We start from the raw sequence: 25,394 nt of genomic DNA, 5'->3' as shown, positions 1-25,394 counted from the left end.
AAGGAGAGAAGCAACCTAGAACGAAGGAGGAATTTCCTGACAGTTAGAACAATTAATCAGTGGAATGACTTGCCTCTAGAAGTTGTGAATGCTCCAACACTGGAAGCTTTTAAGAAGAGATTGAGTAACCATTTGTCTGAAGTGGTATAGGGTTTCCTGCCTAAGCAGGTGGTTGGACTAGAAGACCTCCAAGGTCCCTTCCATCTCTGTTATTCTATTCTAAGTCATGGACTAGTTGAAGCACTGCATGAATGCTGTGTAAATGGAGGCAATTGAGAAACCTGTTTATTTACTTACCGTATTTATAACCTACCCTGACTATGAAGTTCCAAAAATAAGCCAAGCATTATAAAACAAAGAGATTATAATACGCAAATCACCATATAGGACCAGCATAAACAATTCATCAGTTGGATAGAGCAGGGATCTGCAAACTTGGCTCTTTTAAGACTTGTGGACTTCAACTTCCAAAGTCCACAATTCTTAAAAGAGCCAAGTTCGCAGACCCCTGGGATAGAGGGATAACAAAACAATTTTTAGTTGTCTCCAAAGGTTAGCTGGATTGGGACTACCCATAACACTGAAGGGAATATGTTCCAGAGAACAAGTAGTCCTTGTTTAGTGACTGACTCATTTAGTGACCATGTGCAGGTGATGAAAAAAATAATTTTATGACCAGTCTTTTACCTTTAAGACCTTTGGCAGGTATAAAGCAAAGGACGGAATCTGTTCCTTTCAATGGATATTAACAAACCTATCATTTCCCTCTTAATTCTTCCAGAAATCTCTTCAAGTCCCTTATTTAATTCCCATATTTTCAGGGGTGGGTTGCTGGGGGTTGACAGGGGTTCGGGAGAACCTCTAGCTAAGATTCTGTGCGGTTCGAAGAACCCCCAAATCCCACTCCTGGCTGGCCCCGCCCACCCCACTCCTCCCAGGGGTCTCACAGGGCCTGTTTTGCATGCAGGTAAGTGCAGAGCGCACACGGAGGCTCGGGGAGGGCGAAAAACAGGCCTACTGGAAGTCCAGGAAGGCCGCCTCTGGAGCCTGGAGAGGCTGTTTTCCCCCTCCCGGAGGCTCGAGGGAAGCCTCCAGAGCCTAGGGAGGGCAAAAACACCCCTCTCACCCTGCCGTGTTGTAGGAGGCTGACTAGTGTACCACACCCACCCAGCAACCGAGCAGAGAACCCCTTGCTAAAAATTTTGAAGCCCACCCCTGCATATTTACCATAATAAAATGCAAAAATTGTGAGTACACTTTTTTTGTTCTTTTAGCAAATGCCCATAAAAGTTTTCCTGTCCTTTTCTCAGACTTATTTCTTAGCCCGATGCGTACCTTTCAAAATGGCCTCTGAATTTATCTCCCTAAGGCTTCAGGAAGCAGAAGCGCGGTTGCATTTAGGAGAGATGGTTAGAATCATTGTAAAATGCCATTTCCCCAGCATGCTTCTTTCATTCACCCTTCAGCAGTTTCGCGTCTCCCGGATATCTTATTCACATTGACTAAGGTTTCTGAGGACTGAAGTTCTAATGCATTTGGATGGTACCAAGCTGAGGAAAGCTGTTTCAACTTACGTCCTGTCAGAGCTTGAGGCTCCCATTGCTGAAGTCAGATTGTCCAAAACATTTTTTTATTTCAAAATACTTGAAAGGGAGGTTTGGGGGCATGAAACAAAACTCTGCAACCGATTGTCTTGTTCTGCCTTTGGAGTAAACCTTGTCTCTTCCAGGCCATGGAAATGGGTGGGGAATGGAGAGAGAGGGGCATTTAAGAAATGCAAAAGCAAACTAACTAACTAACTAACTAAATAACTAACTAACTAACTACATAAATAAATAAATAAATAAAGGTAGTCCTCAATTTATGACCACAGTGGAGCCTAACATTTCTGTTGCTAAGTGAGACATTTGTTCAGTGAATTTTGCTCCACATTTTATGACCTTTCTTGCTACAGTTGTTAAGTGGCTCAGCAGACTAAGTCTGTCTGTTATTAACAGCAGCTGCTTGCAATTACTGCAGGTTCAAGCCCCACCAGGCCCAAGGTTGACTCAGCCTTCCATCCTTTATAAGGTAGGTAAAATGAGGACCCAGATTGTTGGGGGCAATAAGTTGACTTTGTATATAATATACAAATGGATGAAGACTATTGCTTAACACAGTGTAAGCCGCCCTGAGTCTTTGGAGAAGGGCGGGATATAAATTCAAATAAAAAAAACCAAAAAAAAACACCTGTTGTTAAGTGAGTAACACAGTTATTAAGTGAATTTGGCTTCCCCGTTGACTTTGCTCGTCAGAAGGTCGCAGAGGGCGATCCTATGACCCCAGCGGGACAATGCAACCATCATAAATATTGTGAGTCAGTTGCCAGGCATCTGACTTATGATCGTGGGACCGTGAGGATGCTGCAACGGTCGTTAAGTGTGACAAATGGTCACAAGCAGTGGTGGGTTGCTACTGGTTCTTCCTGGATTGTGCAAACTGGTAGCGGCAGAGACGGCGGGAGGCTCTGCCCACCCGCCCGGATGCTTATGCGCATGCACAGAAGCGTCACACAAGCGTCACACAAGCGCTTGCACACGCACAAGCGAACCGGTAGCAAACTAAATTGAAACCCACTATTGATCACAAGTCACTTTTTCCAAGGCTGTTGTCACTTCGAACGGTCACTAAACAAACTGTTGTAAGTTGAAGACTAACTATACATATATAAAGGTAAAGGTAAAGATGTGCTAATCGTTCCCGACTCTAGGGGGCGGTACTCATCTCTGTTTTAAAGCCGAAGAGCCAGCACTGTCCAAAAACGTCTCCGTGGTCATGGGGCCGGCATGACTCAATGCCAAAGGCGCATAGAACGCTGTTCCCTTCCCACCAAAGGTGGTCCCTATTTTTTCTACTTGCATTTTTTATGTGCTTTCGAACTGCTAGGTTGGTAGAAGCTGGGACAAGTCACAGGAACTCACCCCGTTACGCGGCACTAGAGATTTGAACCGATGAACTGCCAACCTTTCAATTGACAAACACTGCATTTTAGCCTCTGAGCCACCACATCCATTATATATAGGAGCCCTCAGGCAATCGCTTTCACGACAAACTATTTTGTACCAAATCTGTGTTTGCTGATAAAGAAATAAAGGGAGACTGGTGTAAATCTATTTCAAGTTATTTAGTTCTCATCAGCTAGCCATACCCTTACTTGGATTCAAACATATATATATATATATATATATATATATATATATATATATATATATATAGGTCTTTGGTTATTCGGGTTTTCTCCAGCGTAAAATTGGAAGTGTCTTCGAAGTCTCATTCGTCATCTTCAGGCTTCAGCTTCGTGCTTCTGGGAGCAATGTGTGATTGCAGCTGTTTCTTCCTTTTAACTGCTAGTGGGGTTTGAACTGATTGGGTGGGAGCTTGGCTGTGCTCTGATTGGATGGGGTTTTTCTGTGCTCTGATTGGATGGGGTGTGTCCTGTGTTGGTGGGGGCTTGTTGTGCTCAGTCTAATCTGTGCTGCAGGGGATTTGAGCTGGTGAGCTGCACTGCTGCTGTTTGGCTTCGTGTTCGTGGTCGCTACATCTTCGTAGTGGGTGTCAGTCTGCTGCATGTATGGATTGGAGGGGTTTGAAGTGGCTAATGTTGCAGCTGCGGTCTGGCTTCTGGTCCTTGGTCGTGCTTCCTGATCAGTGTGGGTTTGGGTGTGCTTTCTGGGTGGATGTGTGGTGGTGACATCCTGTGTGGACCTCGTGAGTGTGGGTCTGGTGTCATTCCTCGTGTTAGGGACACGTTTGTCAATAAGGGCAGGTTTCCAAATGGCTGGTAGGCGGGAGGTATCATCTCGTTTGTTCATGCTGTGTGGGCGTTTATCTCGATGGCTTCTGATTATTCTGTTGTTAAAGTGTTCAGTTTTGGCGATAGTTCTGGTCTTTTAAAGTCAATATCGTGTCCTGTGACTTTAAAGTGTTGGACCAGGAAGAAGTTGGTTCCTCTATATATATTTGTCAATAAGGGCAGGTTTCAAATGGCTGGTAGGCGGAGGTATCATCTCGCTTGTTCATGCTGTGTGGGCGTTTATCTCGATGGCTTCTCTGATTATTCTGTTGTTAAAGTGTTCAGTTTTGGCGATAGTTCTGGTCTTTTTAAAGTCAATATCGTGTCCTGTGACTTTAAAGTGTTGGACCAGGGAAGAAGTTGGTTCCTCTATATATATTTGTTTTCTGAGGTTTTCGCGGGTGTTTGTTTTTTTGTTTTTTTAAAATTTTTTATTACTTTTTTGCAACAAAAAAAAAAAAAAGAAAACACATTATTACACCCTTGTGCTATACATAAAAAAAAAGGAAGATTTGGTTCTTCGGATATATCCTCACGATCGCCAAAATACACGTTCTCGAGGTACAGGTACCGAAGGAATGTTCCAAGTGCAAAGTCCACAAATGGTTTCCAAGTCTTCCAGAAAATATCTTCTTTATACACACCACCTCTAATTTTAATATCACAAGTCATTTTATCATTTAAAGCTAATTTCCACATTTCAGAATTCCACTCTTCTATTCTAAAAATCACATCTAGTTTCCAATATCTAGCTATTATAATTCTACCTATTATAATCATAATTCTAATCAATTCTTTTTCATATTTTATTTCGCGGGTGTTTGTATGTAGGTCTTTGGTTATTCGGGTTTTCTCCCGGGTGTTTGTATGTTGGTCTTTGGTTATTCGGGTTTTCTCCCGCGTAAAATTGGAAGTGTCTTGGCGACGTTTCGACGAAGTCTCATTCGTCATCTTCAGGCTTCAGCTTCGTGCTTCTGGGAGCAATGTGTGATTGCAGCTGTTTCTTCTTTTTTAACTGCTAGTGGGGGTTTGAACTGATTGGGTGGGAGCTTGGCTGTGCTCTGATCGTACTACGAAGATGTAGCACGACCACGACCACGAAGCCAAACAGCAGCAGTGCAGTTCACCAGCTCAAATCCCCCTGCAACTCAGACTAATCTGAGCACAACCAAGCCCCCACCCAAACAGGACACACCCCCAGCCAATCAGAGCACAAAAAAAACCCCAGCCAATCAGAGCACAGCCAAGCTCCCACCCAATCAGTTCAAACCCCCACTAGCAGTTAAAAAGGAAGAAACAGCTGCAATCATACATTGCTCCCAGAAGCACGAAGCTGAAGCCTGAAGATGACGAATGAGACTTCGTCGAAACGTCGCCAAGACACTTCCAATTTTACGCGGGAGAAAACCTGAATAACCAAAGACCTATATGTGTGTGTGTGTGCACATGTGTGTGTAGGTTTTCACGGGTATATGTTCGGGTCTTTTCCCGTGTAAGGTTGAAAGTATTTAGGCAACGTTTCAATGAGGTCTCACTCGTCATCTTCTTCAGGCTGGAGTTTTTTGGCTTTGTGCTTATGCGAGCAAAAGCACAAAGCCAAAAACTCCAGCCTGAAGATGACGAGTGAGACCTCGTCGAAACGTTGCCTAAATACTTTCAACCTTACATGGGAAAAGACCCGAACATACCAAAACCTGCATTCACACACACACACACACACACACACACACACACACACGTACCAAAATGGGCTGTTATAGCCTCAAAGATGGTCTGTCTTAAGGATTTGGAGAGCTGTATGTAGAGGTGAGAATGAAACAAGCTTTTCGGCGATTTTGTCCAGTTGTAGATTACTCAGAATATTCCCAGAAAAAGGAATATTTTGTGGATCTGTTGGGTCCTGAGCTGGAGAGAAAACACACTTCCCAATTTATTGGAAGCTGTAAGATGAAATGCACCAAGCCGTTTTGCACCCTTAAACTTTGTAGAAAAACTAAGGTTTTGGGTTCCCCCCCCCTTTTTACATTAAAAGAGCACCTGCCTTCTCTTCCTCGGGAGTATTCCGACAGTCAGATGGCTCTCTTGAAAACATAGCCCCGGGGTTCTGAAAAACAGGGAGAGAGTTCAGGATGTGGAGGTCAAACGTTCCCTGGCAGGTTAAAGGAGGTATTTGGGAGCAAGCTGATTAGATCGCCTTCTGGCAAAAGAGGTGTTTCATGATTAATGCGCTAAACGTTGGGCTCAGAGATCCAAAATAAGTGTGAAGGTGTTGAGCTTGGCAGAGGGGAGAAGACGAGAAGGGCTGACAGTGATTGGTGGAAAGGAGCCTGGTGCTCTGAGGTGTGAATTCCCATCTCCCCAGCTTTGACCTTCCCGACTCTTTCAGGTAGAAAGGAATGATCTTGACAGGTTGGTGGGAGAAGAAGGCAGGGAGCTGGGATGCAGAGAGTCAGGGGGTGGGGGAAGGGTGCAGAGCGAGAGCGAGGAGTCCTTAGGGACAAGCTTTTGTCCATTGTTGGGGACGTAGCTCTTACTAAGCTGTAGACACCAGCTTATCTCTTTCCTTTCAAAACTTAGACATTCAAAGTTGGTGTAGAGATTGCTGGCACAAAGAGTTAGCTCAGATGGGGCACTAGAGAAGAAGAGAGGGGGAGGGAGAGAGAGAAAGACAGAGAAAGACAGAGAGAGTAAAAGCTCAGATGGGGCACAGAGAAGAACAGAAAAGGGCTATTTACGGGACCGTCTGCTGCCACCGATTGCCTCCCACCGACCCGTGTGCTCTCACAGGGAGGGACTCCTTAGGGTGCCGTCAGCCAGGCAGTGTCGACTGGCGACACCCAGAGGGAGGGCCTTTTCTGTGGGGGCTCCCACCCTCTGGAACGAACTTCCCCCAGGTCTTCGTCAACTTTCCGACCTTCGAACCTTTCGCCGCGAGCTTAAGACACATCTATTTATTTGCGCAGGACTGGGCTAGAATTTTAAATTTTAAATTTGGTTTTAATGGGGTTTTATTATTTTTATTGCAATTTTTAATATTCGGCCTTATTTAATAAGTTTTTTAAATTGGTGTTTTATTCTGTATTTATATGTATGTTTTTATTAGGCTGTAAACCGCCCTGAGTCCTTCGGGAGATAGGGCGGTATACAAATGTGATTAAATAAATAAATAAATAAATAAATAAAGGGGAGAGAAAGGGAAAGAGAGAAAAAGAGACAGAAAGAGCGTGAGAGAGACAGAGAGAGTTAAAGCTCAGATGGGGCACTAGAGAAGAAGAGAGAGAAAGGGAGAGAGAGAGAGAGAGAGAGAGAGAGAGAGAGAGAGAGAGAGAGAGAGAGAGAGGAAAAGCTCAAATGGGGCACTAGAGAAGAAGAGAGAGAGAGAGAGAGAGGGAGGGAGAGAGAAAGACAGAGAAAGACAGAGAGTAAAAGCTCAGATGGGGCACAGAGAAGAACAGAGAAGGGCTATTTACGGGACCGTCTGCTGCCACCGATTGCCTCCCACCGACCCGTGCGCTCTCACAGGGAGGGACTCCTTAGGGTGCCGTCAGCCAGGCAGTGTCGACTGGCGACACCCAGAGGGAGGGCCTTTTCTGTGGGGGCTCCCACCCTCTGGAACGAACTTCCCCCAGGTCTTCGTCAACTTTCCGACCTTCGAACCTTTCGCCGCGAGCTTAAGACACATCTATTTATTTGCGCAGGACTGGACTAGAATTTTAAATTTTAAATTTGGTTTTAATGGGGTTTTATTATTTTTATTGCAATTTTTAATATTCGGCCTTATTTAATAAGTTTTTTAAATTGGTGTTTTATTCTGTATTTATATGTATGTTTTTATTAGGCTGTAAACCGCCCTGAGTCCTTCGGGAGATAGGGCGGTATACAAATGTGATTAAATAAATAAATAAATAAATAAATAAAGGGGAGAGAAAGGGAAAGAGAGAAAAAGAGACAGAAAGAGAGTGAGAGAGACAGAGAGAGTTAAAGCTCAGATGGGGCACTAGAGAAGAAGAGAGAGAAAGGGAGAGAGAGAAAGAGAGAGAGAGAGGAAAAGCTCAAATGGGGCACTAGAGAAGAAGAGAGAGAGAGAGAGAGAGGGAGGGAGAGGGAGGGAGGTGGCTACCAGAGGGTGACCTGGGCAACAAGCTCTGGAAGCTTTAAAGAGATAGGGAAAACTCTTAATTCTTTGCTGGTATCTAGTGAGAATCTAGATATTGACCATCAAAAAATGGTAATTCTAAAAGTTGGCCATTAGCTCTAAAAACAACAACAACAAGTCTAATAGGTTGATGTTTGGTTTTACAGGCTAATGTGAAGGACCAACTTGGTGAGATGAAGTGTTTGTGTGTGTGTGTGTGTGTGCATGTGTGTGTAGACGGATGTAGATCTAGAGCAGGGATGTCAAAATGATTTCATTGAGGGCTACATCAAGGCTGTGTTTGACCTCAGGGGGTCGGGATGGGTGTGGCCAGCGTATCAGTTGTGTCAGGGGAGAGCCTGTGGTAGCCCGAGCGCTCTGCCAGTGAAAACAGCTCCCGAGCTCCATTTTTGGCTGCAACAGCCTCTTGCAACCCTCTGCCAGAGAAAATGGAGCTGAGGAGGGCCGCGCATGACCCTCTTGAACTCTGTTTTTGCTGGCAGAGGCACCGCAGGCCAGTCCTTCGCTGTTTTCAAGGTGGCCCTGTGGGCCAGAACTAAGCACCCTGCAAGCTGGATCCGTCCCCCGGGCCTTGAGTTTGACACCCCTGATCTAGAGAATGTCTATCCATACCAGGGGTCTCCAATCTTGGCAACTTTTAAGACTTGTGGACTTCAACTCCCAGAATTCCTCAGCCAGCAAAACTTGTGGACTTCTGGGAGCTGAAGTCCACAAGTCTAAAAGTTGCCAAGGTTGGAGACCCCTGATCCATACTTACCTATCCATCAATAGTGAGTTTCGATTCTGGTTGCTACTGATTTGCTCATGGGTGTACGTGTGCTCATGCATGCATGCAACGCTTCTGCGCATGCACAGAGACGTACAGGCAGGTGGGCAAAACCTTCCGCTGCTGCTGCTACCAGTTCACCCAATCAATTATCTATCCTATCCATCCATCCATCCATCCACCTCTAGAGTTCAACTAAATCTCCCCTCCCCTCTTGTTATATATTTGATTCACTAACGATGGCTCATTTTCCAGGAAGAAAGGATACCGGGGATCTCAATTTCTGGGGCTCCTAGTTTCCTTACAAATCCCCATAAGGAAAACTACATTTCCCATAGTCCCATAGTCCCTCTGGACTTTGTAGCATTCAAAGAGCATCTACCGTAGAATAAGGAAAGTGAACTGCGGTGATGTGAGCCAGAGACAATTTTTTTGAAAAACAGGACCTCTCTCCATGTCCGTGTTGTGAATGGAAAATGTGCATACGCCAAGCCAACTAATTACCAAATTTGGCACCATCTCTCATCCTCACTGGTCACCGCTGAGTCACATTTCCAGCTTGTGGTTCTTCACAGCAGCAGAAGTCGGTATAGAGAAGCCTGACAGAAGGTGGAGTTGAGGAACATTTTAGCTCCAGTTAATGGTAACAAGCAGTGGTGGGATTCAAATAATCTAGCAACCGGTTCTCTGCCCTAATGACCGGCTGTGTGGGCGTGGCCATGGTGGGCGTGACCAGGGGTGTGACAAGCAGCACTCGGCCTCCTGTACCCCTCTGGGTGCAAAAATGGGCCGTGGGAGGGACACGCCACCCGCCACCCCCCCGTATCCCGTTTTTGGCCTAGTAGGCCTCCCGGAACTTATCTGCGAGCCAAAATGGGGCAGATGGGGACTCCTGGAAGGGGCAGAGAGGGGAGGGGAGGGGCCAGCCAGAAATTTAACTACCAATTCACCCGAACCGTCTGAATCCCATCACTGGTAACAAGACTGTCAGGGTTAAAAAAATAAAATAAAACAGAATCAGTGACGATATTTTAAACAGCTTGGAGCTTGGCAATCTGAGAGACTGTCTATGTCAGTAGGACCCTGTCCAAACATTAAAGTCAGCAGGTTCAGGCCCTCTTAAAGATATACCCGCTTTCCGACATCATTTGTTATTCCCAATTTATGGAGTTAGGCTCATCCCCTACTCTCTATTACTTATAGGAAAGGAATCAGGACTTTGCAGACAGCCCTTTTCAGTCTGAATTAACAAGTGTAAATAGTAACAGAGTTGGAAGGAACCTTGGAGGTCATCTAGTCCAGGGGTCTCCAACCTTGGTCCCTTTAAGACTTGTGGACTTCAACTCCCAGAGTTCCTCAGCCAGCTTTGCTGAGTCCCAGGGACTCTGGGAGTTGAAGTCCACAAGTCTTAAAGGGACCAAGGTTGGAGACCCCTAATCTAGTCCAGCCCCCTGCTCATGCAGGAGACCTATACTAGGGATTCAAACGGCCGAACTGCCGACCTTTCTGATCGACACAAGCAGTGTAAGAGCTCATGGGATGTAGGAGTCAATGTGTTGACCACGGAGACCCAAAATTCACCCAAAACCACTGGTCTTGTGAGTCACAATTGGACAAAGGAGTAGTATGGATAGTGTCGTGTCCCCCTCCCCCTCCGACGACCGGGTCGGGGAAGTCTGTATCAAGCGTGGCCACGAAGCCTCTGCAGTTTTGCCAAATTCCTTTCAGATTTCTCAGGGCAGGCAGGAATCCAAGTTGTGACTTCAGCAAACTAAATGAGACTTTGCTTGACTCAAGCTGGTCCTTTATATAGGCCATGGGGTGTGGCTCCATGACTCAGCACTTATCCAGGCCTGCCCCTCCCTTCTTTCTGCTGACGTCGCCTCTCAGATCTCCGGAAGCGAGGATCCTCCCACTTTAGATTGTCTTCTGCTGTTTGAGAAAGGGAGGGGTCAGAAGGAGTAGGCCCAGGCAATTCCAATCTGTGGCTGACTTCCTCTGATGGCTGCGTGTGAGTGAGGTTTGTTTGTTCATTCCTGACATCCCCTCCAGGCATGGGGCCAGGGCTGGGGGCTGGAAGCATGCCAGGCCGTTCCTCTTCACTATCAGACTTTGAATCTGATACCAGGCCCTGCAGGAGATGGGAGGGGCCCAGCTGAGGAGAGGAGGGAGGACGAGGCACAACAGATAGCTTCTGCAGCTTCTAGAGCTGGGGTCTCCAAACTCAGCAACTTGGATGAGGATGGTGGATGCCAGTAGATTACAGAAGCACAGGGACTATAAAAAGGGATAGGGGGCAGGAAGCATGTATTGCCCACCGTGATGTGCATTGCATGCACCCCAATGTGCTTTGACCGCATTCGGTCAATGCAGTCAGTGTACTGAGTATTGCATACTTGGCAACTTTAAGACTTGTGGACTTCAACTCCCAGAATTCCTCAGCCAGCCATGCTGTCTGGGGAATTCTGGGAGTTGAAGTCCACAAATCTTAAAACTCTGTAGAGATTCTCAGCCATCCAGGTCATGGTTGTCCCAAAGGTGCTTTTTTTCAGGAGGCAACTGGACTTCCTTGTTGTTTCTTTGAAGATGTTTCGCTTCTCCTCCAAGAAGCTTCTCCAGCTCTGAGAGGATAGTGGGAGATGGAAGGATTTATATTCCTCGCAGACAGCTGGTTCATTTGCATTCTTTTGGAGCGTCATTGAAGCACTTGGACCCTTTAAAAGGATGCAAATGACCAGCTGTCTGCAAGGAATATAAACCCTTCCATTCTCCACCATCCAGTCAGAGCTGAAGAAGCTTCTTGGAGGAGAAGCGAAATGTCTTCAAAAAAAAAAACCCACAAGAAAGTCCAGTGGCTTCTTAAAAAACCACCTTTGGGATACAAATCTTAAAATTGCCTGTTCTAAGGCACAGTGGGAAATCCTTGTTTATTGTAAATCAAATGGAGTCCTAGTGGACAACCATTTAGATATGAGCCAGCCGTGTGCAGCAGCTGCCAAAAAAGCCAACACAGTTCTGGGCTGCATAAACAGAGGGATAGAATCAAGATCACGTGAAGTGTTAATACCACTTTATAATGCCTTGGTAAGGTCACACTTGGAATATTGCATTCAGTTTTGTTCGCCACGATGTAAAAAAGATGTGGAGACTCTAGAAAGAGTGCAGAGAAGAGCAACAAAGATGATTAGGGGACTGGAGGCTAAAACATATGAAGAACGGTTGCAGGAACTCGGTATGTCTAATTTAATGAAAAGAAGGACTAGAGGAGACATGATAGCAGTGTTCCAATCTCTCAAGGGCTGCCACAAAGAAGAGGGAGTCAAGCTGTTCTCCAAAGCACCTGAGGGTAGAACAAGAAGCAATGGGTGGAAACTAATCAAGGAGAGAAGCAACTTAGAACTAAGGAGAAATTTCCTGACAGTGAGAACAATGAATCAGTGGAACAACTTGCCTGCAGAAGTTGTGAATGCTCCAACACGGGACATTTTTAAGAAAATGTTGGATAGCCATTTGTCTGAAATGGTGTAGAGTTTCCTGCCTGGGCAGGGGGTTGGACTAGAAGACCTCCAAGGTCCCTTCCAACTCTGTTATTATGTTACGTTAAATAATCATCTACGGAAGATGGGAGCTACCCAAACTTTGGGAGGAACACTGGCTGGGATTGCAAGCCTTGTGATTGATCTCTGTCCATAGCTGTTTCTTCGCCCATCGTCTTCTCCCTGGTTTGGCATGTAAAGTAGCCGTCTGCCTCTTCAGCTGGTGGCCAGCTTCATCCGTCAGCTCCGCAGAATCTTAATCAGCCGTTTCACCGGTAAGAGCTAGGCTGGTTCCCCCCCCACCCCCACAACCATCCCTTTCTCTTCCTCTGTCTCTTTCTGTCTCACATAGAAGCACACGCACATACTTTCCTGCTGATTGGTGGATAGATCTAAGAATGACCAAAGTCAACCTGGCCCGCTCACCATCCTTGAATTACCCAGACACACTCAAGCACAAGAGATTTTTATTTTATTTTTATTTATTTTGTCACACAGTATATATAAGCATAAGCATGAAATAACTATACAATATATAAGCATATATATATATGAGTATGTAATAACTACATTAATTGGATATAACGAAAGGAAACAATAGGACAGGAACGGTAGGCACGCTGGTGCTCTTATTCACGCCCCTTACAGACCTCTTAGGAATGGGGTGAGGTCAATAGTAGACAGTTTTTGGTTGAAGCTTTGGGGATTTTGGGAAGAGACCACAGAGTCTGGTAGTGCATTCCAGGCATTAACCACTCTGTTACTGAAGTCATATTTTCTACAATCAAGATTGGAGTGGTTCACATTAAGCTTAAATCTATTGTGTGCTCGTGTATTGTTGTGGTTGAAGCTGAAGGACCTTGTAGCAGATGATTTTATGAGTTATACTCAGGTCATGCCAAAGGCGGAGATCAGACGATTTCACATCAGGTTCAAATCACTCTGGGGATGGGCGATGGGAATGGAAGGAAGAATATCCACTCCCGTTTCATGCTTTCAGCCCTTAGCCACATTTCCTAGAACGCGGTCTGTTCCTTTCTTTATTTTAGTCTTCTTAGGTGAGGTCCACGGTAGACAATTTAAGGTTGAAGCTGTGAGGGTTAGAGGCTATAACAACGGAGTCAGGTAGTGCATTCCAGGCGTTGACCACTCTGTTGCTGAAGTCGTATTTTCTGCAATCGAGTTTGGAGCAGTTTACCTTGAGTTTGTATCAGGGGCGAAATCCAACAGGTTCTGACAGGTTCTGGAGAACCGGTAGTGGAAATTTTGAGCAGTTTGGAGAACCGGTAACGGAAATTTTGAGTAGTTTGGAGAACCAGCAAATAGCACCTCTGGCTGGCCCCAGAGTGGGGTGGGATATTTTGCAATATCCTTCCCCCAGGAGTGGGGTGGGAATGGAGATTTTGCAATATCCTTCCCCTGCCACGCCCACCAAGCCACACCATGCCCACCAAGCGACGCCCACAGAACTGGTAGTAAAAAAATTTGGATTTAACCACTGGTTTGTATCTATTGTTTGCCCATGTATTATTGCGGTTGAAGCTGAAGTAGTCATTGACAGGTAGGAAATTGTAGCAGACAATTTTGTGTACTACACTTAAGTCAGACCATAGGTGGCATAATTCTAGGTTTTCCAATCCCAAAATTTTGAGCCTAGTGGCATAATTATATTCTGTTGTGAGCAGAGGAGTGGAGGACTACCTCTGGACTACCTCTGGACTCGCTCAATCATGTTAATGTCCGATATATAGTGTGGATTCCAGCAGATGAGCTGTATTCAAGAACTGGTCTGGCAAAGGTTTTGTAAGCCCTAGTTTGCAATACAATTAGGGTAACAACTCTTAATGCCTTTTTGGCAATGCTGTTACAGTGAGCTCTGGGCCTTAGATCATTTGAGATGAGTACTTCTAGGTCCTTGACAGAGTGTGGGTTTTGTGTTTCTGTGTGTGATTTGTGATTTGTTGATTTGTGTGTGTGCTTGAGATTTAGCATGTTTTGCAAAGCAGGACTTTTAAAAAAACGATTTTATTGTGCAAACCCAGAAAATGGATTAATACAATAATCAGACAATGTGCAAAGTGAAAAACAATTAGAATCACCCGGTGAATGAGGCAGTCCCTCAATCCTTCAAGGATTTTGCTGCCTGGAAATATTGTCTTACTGATTGAAGTCAGAGGTCAAGGAAAAAGGGAGGCACTTTAAAAAAAAATATAAGGAAACACCAGGGGGGAGAATAAGAACATCCCCTCCAGAAATCAATAGGACACAGGAAATGTATGCTGACAGTCTTGAAAATGAAGAACGTTGTGTAGTTTTAGTGGGCTTTGAATTCCTATTCCCACAGGACAGTTCCTGCAAAAAAGAAACGACAGGAATTCATTTTTTTGGAATATATGTTTTGTTAATACAAAACGTAAAAAGCTCCATATCTTATCGAACAGCGTGTTGTCCGGGCACAGTAGAAATGCGACAATAATCATCGTAATAATCATAATAAACATGTCAATATTAATCACACAATAATAGTACCATTAATTTATCCATCTTGAAAAATTTTCAATACCATTTTTAAAAAATCTTTTTTATCTTTTTCATTTCTAACCTCTGTTTCTGTTAGTTGGTAAACGGTAAAGGTTCCCCTCGCACATATGTGCTAGTCGTTCCCGACTCAAGGGGGCGGTGCTCATCTCCGTTTCAAAGCCGAAGAGCCAGCGCAGTCCGAAGACGTCTCTGTGGTCATGTGGCTGGCATGACTAAACTTCAAAGGCGCCCGGAACACTGTTACCTTCCCACCAAAGGTGGTCCCTATTTTTCTACTTTCATTTTTTACCTGCTTTCGAACTGCTAGCTTGGCAGAAACTGGGTAGCAAGTAATGGGAGCTCATCCCATTATGCGGCCCTCGGGATTCAAACCACTGAACTGCCGACCTTTCGATCGACAAGCTCCACATCTTAGCAACTGAGTCACCGTGTTCTGTTAGTTAGCCATTGGTAAAACAAATCCCATGTTAACAAGTATTCCGTTTCTTCCTTTTCTTTTAAATGTCAATCTATCCATCTCGGCACATTCTAATATTTTCTTTATAACACTTTCCCCTGTAGGGAGACAGGAATTCATTTGAGTGGAAAGGAAACATTACAGATATTTGAAAAGCTGATTTTTTTCCAGAACTGAAAGTTTGAGTTCTGAGCCTTAACTACTTCTTGTTTTGCTAAAGTTTCATTTTCCAAGGAAACACCACTGGACTCTGTATGAACAGCAATCCTGGATGGGGGTCATACAGAAATTTAGTATACAGGTAGTTCTCGAGTTACGACTGGTCATTTAGCGACCATTGAAAGTTACGATGGACCTCCCTGGGGATATTTAGGAGCTGGTTCTGAAGTTCCGACCGCCCCTTTTGCTCCTTGGTCACGTGAGCACATTTACGACCGTTTGCAATGTCCCATAGTCACGTGACTGCATTTTAATTATTTCAAAACCAGCCCCGTAGCAAACTATATTCTCCCATCCCATTACAAGAGGCCACATTGGCTGAGGATTCTGGGTTCTAAAACTAGAGAAAGACTGCAGTTTGCATGACATCAATCTTTAGATCCATTTCTCCTGCTCCCAGCAGCCCACACAATTCAGCAGCGGGTTGGACTAGAGGACCTCTAGGGTCCCTTCCAAGTCTGTTATTCTGTTTCTATTACAAAGGTGTTGCTGAGCTTTGACAGCCAAATAATATTTGGGGTGAGGTGATTTTTTGCTTTTTTAAGACGCTACACCTCCTCACCATCAATCATGTGCTTCACATACTTATTACCCCTCCAATCTACCCCGCTAGAAAGCCTCAATCACCTCCCCCCACCCACCCAATGTTACTGCAGGATTATCAGAGACAAAGGAAAGCTGACGGTTTAATATCTTTTCCAATAAAAGGCATCTTTCCTTGAAAGGGAGCATGGGAAGTCTAAGCTAAGATGTAATCTTCCTAAACAAGTATTTCTGAATCTCTGCAGAATAAATTTTCTCCACCATTGTGCAAATTCAGCTGTCCGATGAATCACTTGGGCTGGGCATTCCAGAAGAGACAGTGCAGCGCATCTCCCTTCCTTCCTTCCTTCCTTCCTTCCTTCCTTCCTTCCTTCCTTCCTTCCTTCCTTTTCTTCCTTCTTTAGTTCTTTCTTTTCTTTCTTCTTCTTCTTCTTCTCCTCCTCCTCCCCCCCTTTTCTCCTTCCTTCCTTCCTTCCTTCCTTCCTTCCTTCCTTCCTTCCTTCCTTTCTTTCTTTCTTTCTTTCTTTTTTTCTGTCCTTTCTTTCTTTCTTTCTTCTTCTTCTTCTCCTCCTCCTCCTCCTCCTCCTCCTCCTCCTCCTCCTCCTCCTCCTCCTCCGCCTCCTCCTCCTCCTCCTCCTCCTTTTCTTTCTCTTTTCCTCTCCCACCCCCCTCAGCACTTGACTGGGCACATCCAGACCATCTAATCATCATCTGAGGCAAAAGTCATCACATCAAGTGACAGACATGCCTGGTCGAGCCAGACCTTGTAAAGTACAAATAGTACGGCTTATCTCTTTTGCCGCGGAAGCCTTCTGTGTCTGAACTTTTGAGATTGCCTTCAGAACAGAATTTTGACTTGATTAGCTGGACAGCCAAGTTTGGGGAGGGGGTGGCTGGTGTATTCTTTCCTTCCCTTCTTTCAGTGAGAGCCTTCAGCAAAGCAGGTAATTCATCATCTCTATAAGCAAAACCAGATCTTAATTTTAGAGCATCCTATTGCATCATCCCTACAGCCAGATTTGGCTTCTGGTCCTCATTCAGTTCTTCAAACCTGACCTGCTCACTTATTCTTGCTGTCCTTACTCCTCAAGAAAAGCACAACAGAATACAGGGGTACCTAGGTACTCAACTGCTTTGAAACTCATCTAATTTGATACTCAACGCATTTTTACGTGAAAATGTTGTCCCGGTATTCATCATTTATTTGGGACTCAAGCTAGAACTTGTCAATGTCAGCTGCCTTGCCGCTCACTAAATTATAATCTTATGGGAAAAATTTGTTTGGTGCTCATCGTTTTTGGTATTCATCGTACCTCCTGGAACCAATTAACATTGAGTACCGAGTACCAAGGGATGCAGTGGCTTAGCAGCTAAGACACTGAGCTTGTCGATCGAAAGGTCGGCAGTTCAGCGGTTTGAATCCCTAGTGCCGAGATACTGGGGGAGCTCCCGTTACTTGTCCCAGCTTCTGCCAATCTAGCAGTTCGAAAGCACGTAAAAAATGCAAGTAGAAAAATAGGGACCACCTTTGGTGGGAAGGCAACAGCGTTCCATGCACCTTTGGCATTGAGTCATGCTGGCCACATGACCACGGAGACGTCTTCGGACAGCGCTAGCTCTTCAGCTTTGAAATGGAGATAAGCACCGCCCCCTAGAGTCGGGAATGACTAGCACATATGTGCGAGGGGAACTTTTACCTTTACTTTACTGAGGTGCCACTGTTGTGCTTCTCAACCTCAGTGATACGTGAAGTTCAACTTCCAGAATTCCCCAGCCAGTTGGCTGAAGAATTATGGGAGTTAAAGTCCAAATATCTTCTGGATGTGTAAGTCCACATATCCTAAATCCACATACAGATAGGCCTTGGCTTACAACCACCTGGTTGGAGACTGTTCAAATTTACAATGGCACTGAAAAAATGGACTTACATCCTGTCCTCATACTTATAACCATCACGGCATCCCCAAGGTCACATGATCAACATTCAGATACTCCGTCATCAGCCTGTACTTAACAATGATTGCAAGGGTCATATGATCCTCATTTGTGTCCTTCCCAGCTGGTTTCTGACAAGTAAATCAATGTAGGATCCACTTATCAACTCTGACCAAAAATACCTTACAAAAACGTGACTCACTTAAAAACCACCTTCCTTAACAACAGAAATTTGGGTCTCAATTGTGGCCGTAAGTCGAGGAGCATCTGTACTTTAAGGTTGAGAAACATTGAATTAGAATCTTGGTTTGGCTTGATCCATGCAGTCATATATAACAAGGATGGGGAACTATGGCTCATTTAGGACTTGTGGACTTCAGGATTTCTGGGAGTTGAAGTCCATAAAAGGCCCATAGTTCCCCACTCCTGATAGAGAAGATACCTGTACCTTACATTCTTTCCAACAATTCAATTTGAAGCCACGCTTCATTTGTGGTTGGCATAGAATAACCGAGTTGGAAGGGACCTTGGAGGTCTTCTAGTCCAACCCCCTGCTTAGGCAGGAAACCCTACACCACTTCAGACAAATAGTTATCCAACCTCTTCTTAAAAATTTCCAGTGTTGGAGCATTCACAACTTCTGGAGGCAAGTTGTTCCACTGATTAATTGTTCTGTCAGGAAATTCCTCCTTAGTTCTAAGTTGCTTCTCTCCTTGATTAGTCTCCACCCATTGCTTCTTGTCCTGCCCTCAGGTGCTTTGAAGAATAGCTTGACTCCCTCTTCTTTGTGGCAGCCCCTGAGATATATGTCTTCATAGACATAGCCCTACCATTTTTAAAAAAAGTTAGCAGCCGTATGCAAATGTTTTTGCACAGCTTTCCTGCAGAGTTTATTTTTCTTTTTCCTCTCTTTTGCTTCCCAGTTTAGCCCACAGCCCTGAGATTATCTAGAACTCTCTCATTTAAGCATTAGCCAAGCTTGACCTGCACTTTTCAAGAGGTATCTAATTAGTCACTGTCAGAAAAAAAAAAGAGAGAGAGAGATGCTGGGTAGCATTATTTTGATCATATTCCTTTATAAATTAACCTGATTTGCACTTCCAGGAGTTACATGAAAATGAGAGCCTGGCTTACATTTAATTTTGGCAATATATTCTGAGCTAAAAAAGGCTTATTTTTAGGATCAGGTTTGTGTGTGTGTGTGTGTGTCCCTGTGTGTGCGCGGGGGTGGTGTATTTGTTACACTCCTACCCGAGATACGTATATTTTGGAATAGTGTGCCACTCTAAATGCATATTTTAAGGAAGAATATGTGCAGACGTCTGCAGCTTTCAGGTAAAATTCCTACAAGGTTAAGTGTTTCAGATAAAGATGTATGAAAATTGCAAAAAAAAAAAAAAGGAGGAAAATAAAAATGTTCAGGCATCAGATTTTAACATCGACACGAAGCCGCGGGGTGAGATCCTTCATCACCATAGGGTGCGGTATCATCAGTACATCGATGGTGCCCAATTATATCTTTCTGCCCCTGGCAAATTAAGCAATGCTGTGAATGTCTTATCCCAGTGCCTGGAGGTCGTTGAGGCCTGGGGGTGAGGGGAACAAGCTTCAACAGATTGCTGGCAAGGCTGAGCAGCTTTCAGGTTTGGGGTCTTCCATTTCAGGACCATGCCAAATAGACCCATTACGTTAGGGATGTCAAATTTAAGGCCCGGGAGCTGGATTTGGCCCACGGGGTGCTTAGATCTGGCCTGTGCAAACAATGGAAACAGTGACCTGGCTCTGGAAACTGAAGGACCGGCTTGTGGCATCTCTGCCAGTGAAAACGGAGCTGTGGAGAGCCACCCACGTCCTTCCCGAGCTCTGTTTTCGCTGGCAGAGGGTTGCAGGAGGCCGTCGCCGCCGAAAACGGAGCTCGAGAGCCTGTTTTCACTGGCAAAGCACTTGGGCCCCCACAGGCGCCCCATGACACGAGTGACATTGAGCTGGCCATGCCCATCTGGCCTTGCAAGATCAAACACAAACCTGATGCAACCCTCAATGAAATTGAGTTTGACACCTCTGCATTACACGGTGCGGGGGGGGGGTGTCCTTCTTGACTTGTGATTCCTACTCATTGAGTAGATGACAGTTTTGGCTAGGGGGCATGGGACAACTCACCGCAGCCAACTCGGCATGGCCAATCCTCCGCGGTTAACTCAGCACGGCCAACTTACCGTGGGACAACTCGCTGCAGGACAATTCAACAATTCAATTTAATTATTTAAAATAATTATTTAATTTTTTTTTTAAAATTTTTTATTTTATTTGCATTTATATCCCGCCCTTCTCCGAAGACTCAGGACGGCTTACACAGTGTTAAGCAATAGTCTTCATCCATTTGTATATTATATACAAAGTCAACTTATTGCCCCCAACAATCTGGGTCCTCATTTTACCTACCTTATAAAGGATGGAAGGCTGAGTCAACCTTGGGCCTGGTGGGACTTGAACCTGCAGTAATTGCAAGCAGCTGTGTTAATAACAGACTGTCTTAGCAGTCTGAGCCACCAGAGGCCCATGTTTGTAATTTTTATCACTCATATTTCATTTTGCCCCTCCTTTGGTATCCTTTCTTTAATATAGGAATAGCAATAGCACTTAGCTTGTATACCACTTCACAGTGCTTTACAGCCCTCTCTAAACCATTTACAGAGTCAGCCTCTTGCCTCCAACGATCTGGGTCCTCCTTTTCACAACCTTGAAAGGACAGAAGGCTGAATCAACCTTGAGCCTGGTGACATTCGAACTGCCAAATTGCAGGCAGCCGGCAGTCAGCAGACGTAGCCTGCAGTACAGCACTCTAACCACTGCACCACTGCGGGTCTGATTGTATTCCACTATTTCTTTGATATTAGTGTAACTCTTGTCCCAGAGCAAGTTGGCCTATGGCAGAGTTTCTCAATTTTGACAGCTTGAAGAGGTGTGGACTTCAACTCCCAGAATTCCCCAGCCAGCTGTGCTGGCTGGGGAATTCTGGGAATTGAAGTCCACACCTCTTCAAGTTGTCAAAATTGAGAAACACTGGCCTATGGTGAGTTGGCCATGGTGAATTCCCTGTGGCACATTGAAAAGTTTCATGTTATGCACCACTTGTACCCGTTCTTGCACCAGGAGGTTCCGTTCGTGGTTCATGACTTGGTCACTCCCCGGATAGACTGTTGCAACCTTACCCATTTCTGTGTAACTACCCAAGCTTGCATATGGAGTCACTGAAGCAGTCGGCGTGAGCTTAAATGGACTCCAGAGGATGGTAGAGGATAGGAAGGCCTGGAGGAATGTTGTCCATGGGGTCGCGATGGGTCAGACACGACTTCGCAACTAACAACAAACCCAAGCTTGCATACTTTCACCTCCCCTGAAAATTCTCTTTGTGAGACTGAAACCGAAAATCTTGGGGGGGGGGCGGGGTTGCAGTTCTTCACAGCCCAACGTTCATGCTTTCTTCCCATGTTGTGTCTTTGGCTGCCTAGGGCTGCTGGTTCGAGGTGCAGATTTCAGTCAGCCAGCTGACAATTACACAGTTTGCCAAGGGGACAACGCAACGCTAAGGTGAGCTTCTTCCTGCGACGTCCAAATTGCTTGGGGTAGGGGTGATTTTCCCTGCTGGAGTTTTGCAGTGAGGTTTTTGTGTGGGTTAATTAGTTTGAGCCTTCAGAGTCTGTAAACTTTTGCATGTATGAACTGCACCCAGTATTCAAAACTTACTTGACTTTGTCAAGTCCCCAGCCCTGATTCCTTGCACCATTGGAAGACTACATCGCAGTCTGAAATTAGATTAACAGAGTTGGAAGGGACCTTGTAGGTCATCTAGTTCAATCCCCCTGCCCAAGCAGGAGACCCTACACCATTCCTGACAGATGGCAGTCCAGTCTCTTCTTGAAAGCCTCCAGTGATGAAGCTCCTACAACTTCAGAAGGCAACTTCTGTTCCATTGGTTGATTGTTCTCACTATCAGAAAATTTCTCCTTATTTCCAGGTTGAATTTCTCCTTGATCAGTTTCCATCCATTATTCCTTGTCTGGCCTTCAGGTGCCTTGGAAAATAGCTTGACCCCCCTCCACTCTGTGGCAGCCCCTCAAATATTGGAACACTGCTATCATGTCTCCCCTGGTCCTTCTCTTCACTAGACTAGCCATGCCCAGTTTCTGCAACCGTTCATTGTATGTTTTAGCCTCCGGTCCCCTAATCCTCTTGCTTGCTCTTCTCCGCACACTTTCTAGAATCTTAACTCTATCAGTGTTTGTCAATGTCGTCCCAAATCAGTGGGATGACACTGACAATCCCAATTAAAGGAGCTATTATTTGCAAACCACTAAGCAATGTGGGACGCGGTGGCTCAGGGGCTAGGACGTTGAGCTTGTCAATCGAAAGGTCGGCAGCTCAGCGGTTCGAATCCCTAGTGCTGCCGTGTAATGGGGTGAGCTCCCGTTACTTGTCCCAGCTTCTGCCAACCTAGCAGTTTCGAAAGCACGTAAAAATGCAAGTAGAAAAAATAGGGACCACCTTTGGTGGGAAGGTAACAGCGTTCCGTGCGCCTTTGGCGTTGAGTCATGCCGGCCACATGACCACGGAGACGTCTTCGGACAGCGCTGGCTCTTCGGCTTTGAAACGGAGATGAGCACCGCCCCCTAGAGTCGGGAACGACTAGGACATATGTGCGAGGGGAACCTTTACCTTTACCTTAAGCAATGGAAGAAGTTATTTTTAATCCGGGATGAACAAATTAAAGACCTAGGAGTATCATGCATCTTCTACGACATGATACACACAGGTAGTCCTCGGCTTATGACCACAACTGAGCCCTGTTGCTGAGCAAGGCAGTTGTTAAGTGAATTTTGTGACCTTTGTTGCCGTGGTTGTTAAGCGAATCTCCGCACTTAAGTGAATAGCATAGCTCTTAAGCGAATCTGACTTCCCCGTGGAGTTTGCTTGTCAGAAGCTCGCACGCATGAGCCCGTTGTAAGTAGGAGTCTGTTGCCAAGCATCCGAATTTTGATCACGTGACCTTGGGGATGCTGCAGGGGTCATAAGTGTGAAAAATGGCCATAGGTCCCTAAATGAACGGTTGGAAATTGAGGACTACCTGTATGGGCAGGGGTGGGCTTCAAAAATTTTAGTAAGGGGTTCGCTACTCGGTTGCTGGGTTGGAGTGGCCATGGTGGGTGTGCCCTAGTCCAGGGGTCTCCAACCTTGGCCGCTTTAAGCCTGGTGGACTTCAACTCCCAGAACCCCCCAGCCAGCAAAGCTGGCTGGGGAATTCTGGGAGTTGAAGTCCCCCAGGCTTAAAGCGGCCAAGGTTGGAGACCCGTGCCCTAGTCGGCCTCCTGCACCACGGTGGGGAGTGGGGGTGTTTTTGCCCTCCCAGGGCTCTGGAGGCTTTTTTCAAGCCTCCGGGAGGGTAAAAATGGCCTCCCCAGGCTCCGAAGGCCCGAACTTCCAGTAGACCCATTTTTCACCCTCCACGAGCCTCCATGTGCACCCTGCACTTACCTGCATCCAAAACAAGCTGCGTGGGGACTCCTGGGAGGGAAGGGGTGGGGTGGACGGGGCCAGACAGAAGTGGGATTTGGGGGATTTGGAGAACCTTAGCTAGAGGTTCTCCCGAACCCTTGCGAACCCACAGCAGCCCACCCCTATGTATGGGTCGTCTCCCTTAACCCCGTTATCTTGTTCTTTTTCTGTGGGTTGGAGGGTCCGAACCCAGCATATTTTCATCCTCCTGGTTTCTGTTTTCTGATTTAGCCCTCCCTCCGCCACCTGTGTTTCAGCACAGCGTCTGGCCTCGGTTTAAATAAAAGATCGCTCTGTGGCCAAATGCACAGTTACCTGCCTATAACGCATTAATAGCAGCCAGCAATGACTTACAAAATGGCTAATAACTCTTGTCAAGAGCAACATAAATTTACCTGGCCTTGATTTTAATACTCTTGCATTCTTTCAGAATGAGACCATTTCCCGTGTCTGGGGGGAAATACAATTCCCTCAGCCCGCATGAGCGTCACTATTATACAGTGCTTAGTGGAGCTGTTAGTTTATCCATTTAGTCTGCAACCCCCTTTCTGTAACTGTTTTCTGTTCTTCTTTGTTTTCCCCACAACCGCATAGGATTGGTTTGCGCATGCTGCCGAGCTGTGATGTGGTTGGTTTATAGTTCAATAGGGTGTGAGAAACCTCCGCTTAGAACAGTGTTTCCCAGCCTTGGGCACTTTTTAAGATGCATGGACTTCAACTCCCAGAATTCCCCAGCCTGCCAGCGGAATTCTGGGAGTTGACGTCCACACATCTTAAAGTTCCCACGGTTGGGAAACACGTGGTCTTAATAGCTTGGCATTATCAGAGAAGGATCCACGAAAAGGATCCTCACCTAGAATAGCAGAATCTCTAGGATGAATTCTCTTTTTTGGGGGGTAATCTATCTTGTCTATCATTCGTTCCATAAATCCCAAGTTCATTTTTTTAAAAAAAATTATGCAAAATGTCCATAAGGGGTTTCCTGGCACCAATAAATGTAGATACACTGTCTTTTCCCTAATCAAAGAAATTTGTTTATTCATCTCAGCAAAATCTGTTAACTTCACCAATTAATATCTCCATGGTGTGTGGTGTCTTACCCCCCCTCCCATCTTTCTAGCGGACCAGACACTTCATTATTTAAACACACAAAACCCTGATTCCCCGTTCTTTTTTCAGCCCTAAACAATGAATGCATTTGAATATTGATTCTTTCCCCAGTGGGTCCTTCCTTCCTTCCTTCCTTCCTTCCTTCCTTCCTTCCTTCCTTCCTTCCTTCCTTCCTTCCTTCCTTCCATTTTCTCTTTTACTTGCTCCCTCTCTACATTCCTCCCTTCCTTCTTTCCCTCCTTCCTTCCCTCTTTTTTCTCTTTTCTTCCCTCCCTCTCTACATCTCTTCCTTCCTTTCTTCCTTCCTTCCTTCCCTCCCTCCCTCCATCTTTCTTTTCCTTCCTTCCTTCCTTCCATTTTTTCTTTTCCTCCCTCTCTACATCTCTTCCTTCCTTCCTTCCTTCCCTCCTTCCTTTCATTTCTCTTTTCCTCTCTCCCTCTCTACATCTCTTCCTTCCCTCCCTCCCTCCCTCCCCCCTTCCTTCCTTCTCAATCCATATCAAAGGTCTTTGTTCCTGGATTTGCATCAAAGGCATGGAGATGCAAACAGCCAGACCAGTCTCTTCCTCCTCCTCCTCCTCCTCCTCCTCCTCCCCCTCCTCCTCCCCCTCCTCCTCCTCCTCCTCCTCCTCCTCCTCCTCTCTTGATATTCCTCAGAATGGTCCCAGTGTTTCTCAAACTCAACAGCTTTAAGATGGGTGGATTGTCAACTCCCAGAAATCACCAGTCAGCTATGCTGGAATTGG

General features: G+C 45.5%; 1 protein-coding gene across 1 annotated transcript in view; it reads left to right on the top strand.

Annotated features, from left to right (window-relative positions):
- IGLON5 (IgLON family member 5) overlaps positions 1-25,394 on the top strand; it is a 130,328-nt gene that overhangs the window by 80,280 nt on the left and 24,654 nt on the right. Inside the window, exon 2 of the mRNA XM_058196382.1 lies at positions 21,498-21,576. Within this exon, the coding sequence (XP_058052365.1) occupies positions 21,498-21,576 (79 nt within the window). The remainder of the gene's footprint in view (positions 1-21,497; positions 21,577-25,394) is intronic.

This window comes from Ahaetulla prasina, chromosome 10 (assembly GCF_028640845.1).
Source record: "Ahaetulla prasina isolate Xishuangbanna chromosome 10, ASM2864084v1, whole genome shotgun sequence".
Classification (NCBI taxonomy): domain Eukaryota; kingdom Metazoa; phylum Chordata; class Lepidosauria; order Squamata; family Colubridae; genus Ahaetulla; species Ahaetulla prasina.
The sequence above is the reverse complement of the archived record's forward strand: the minus strand, read 5'-3'. Positions and strand labels throughout refer to the sequence as shown.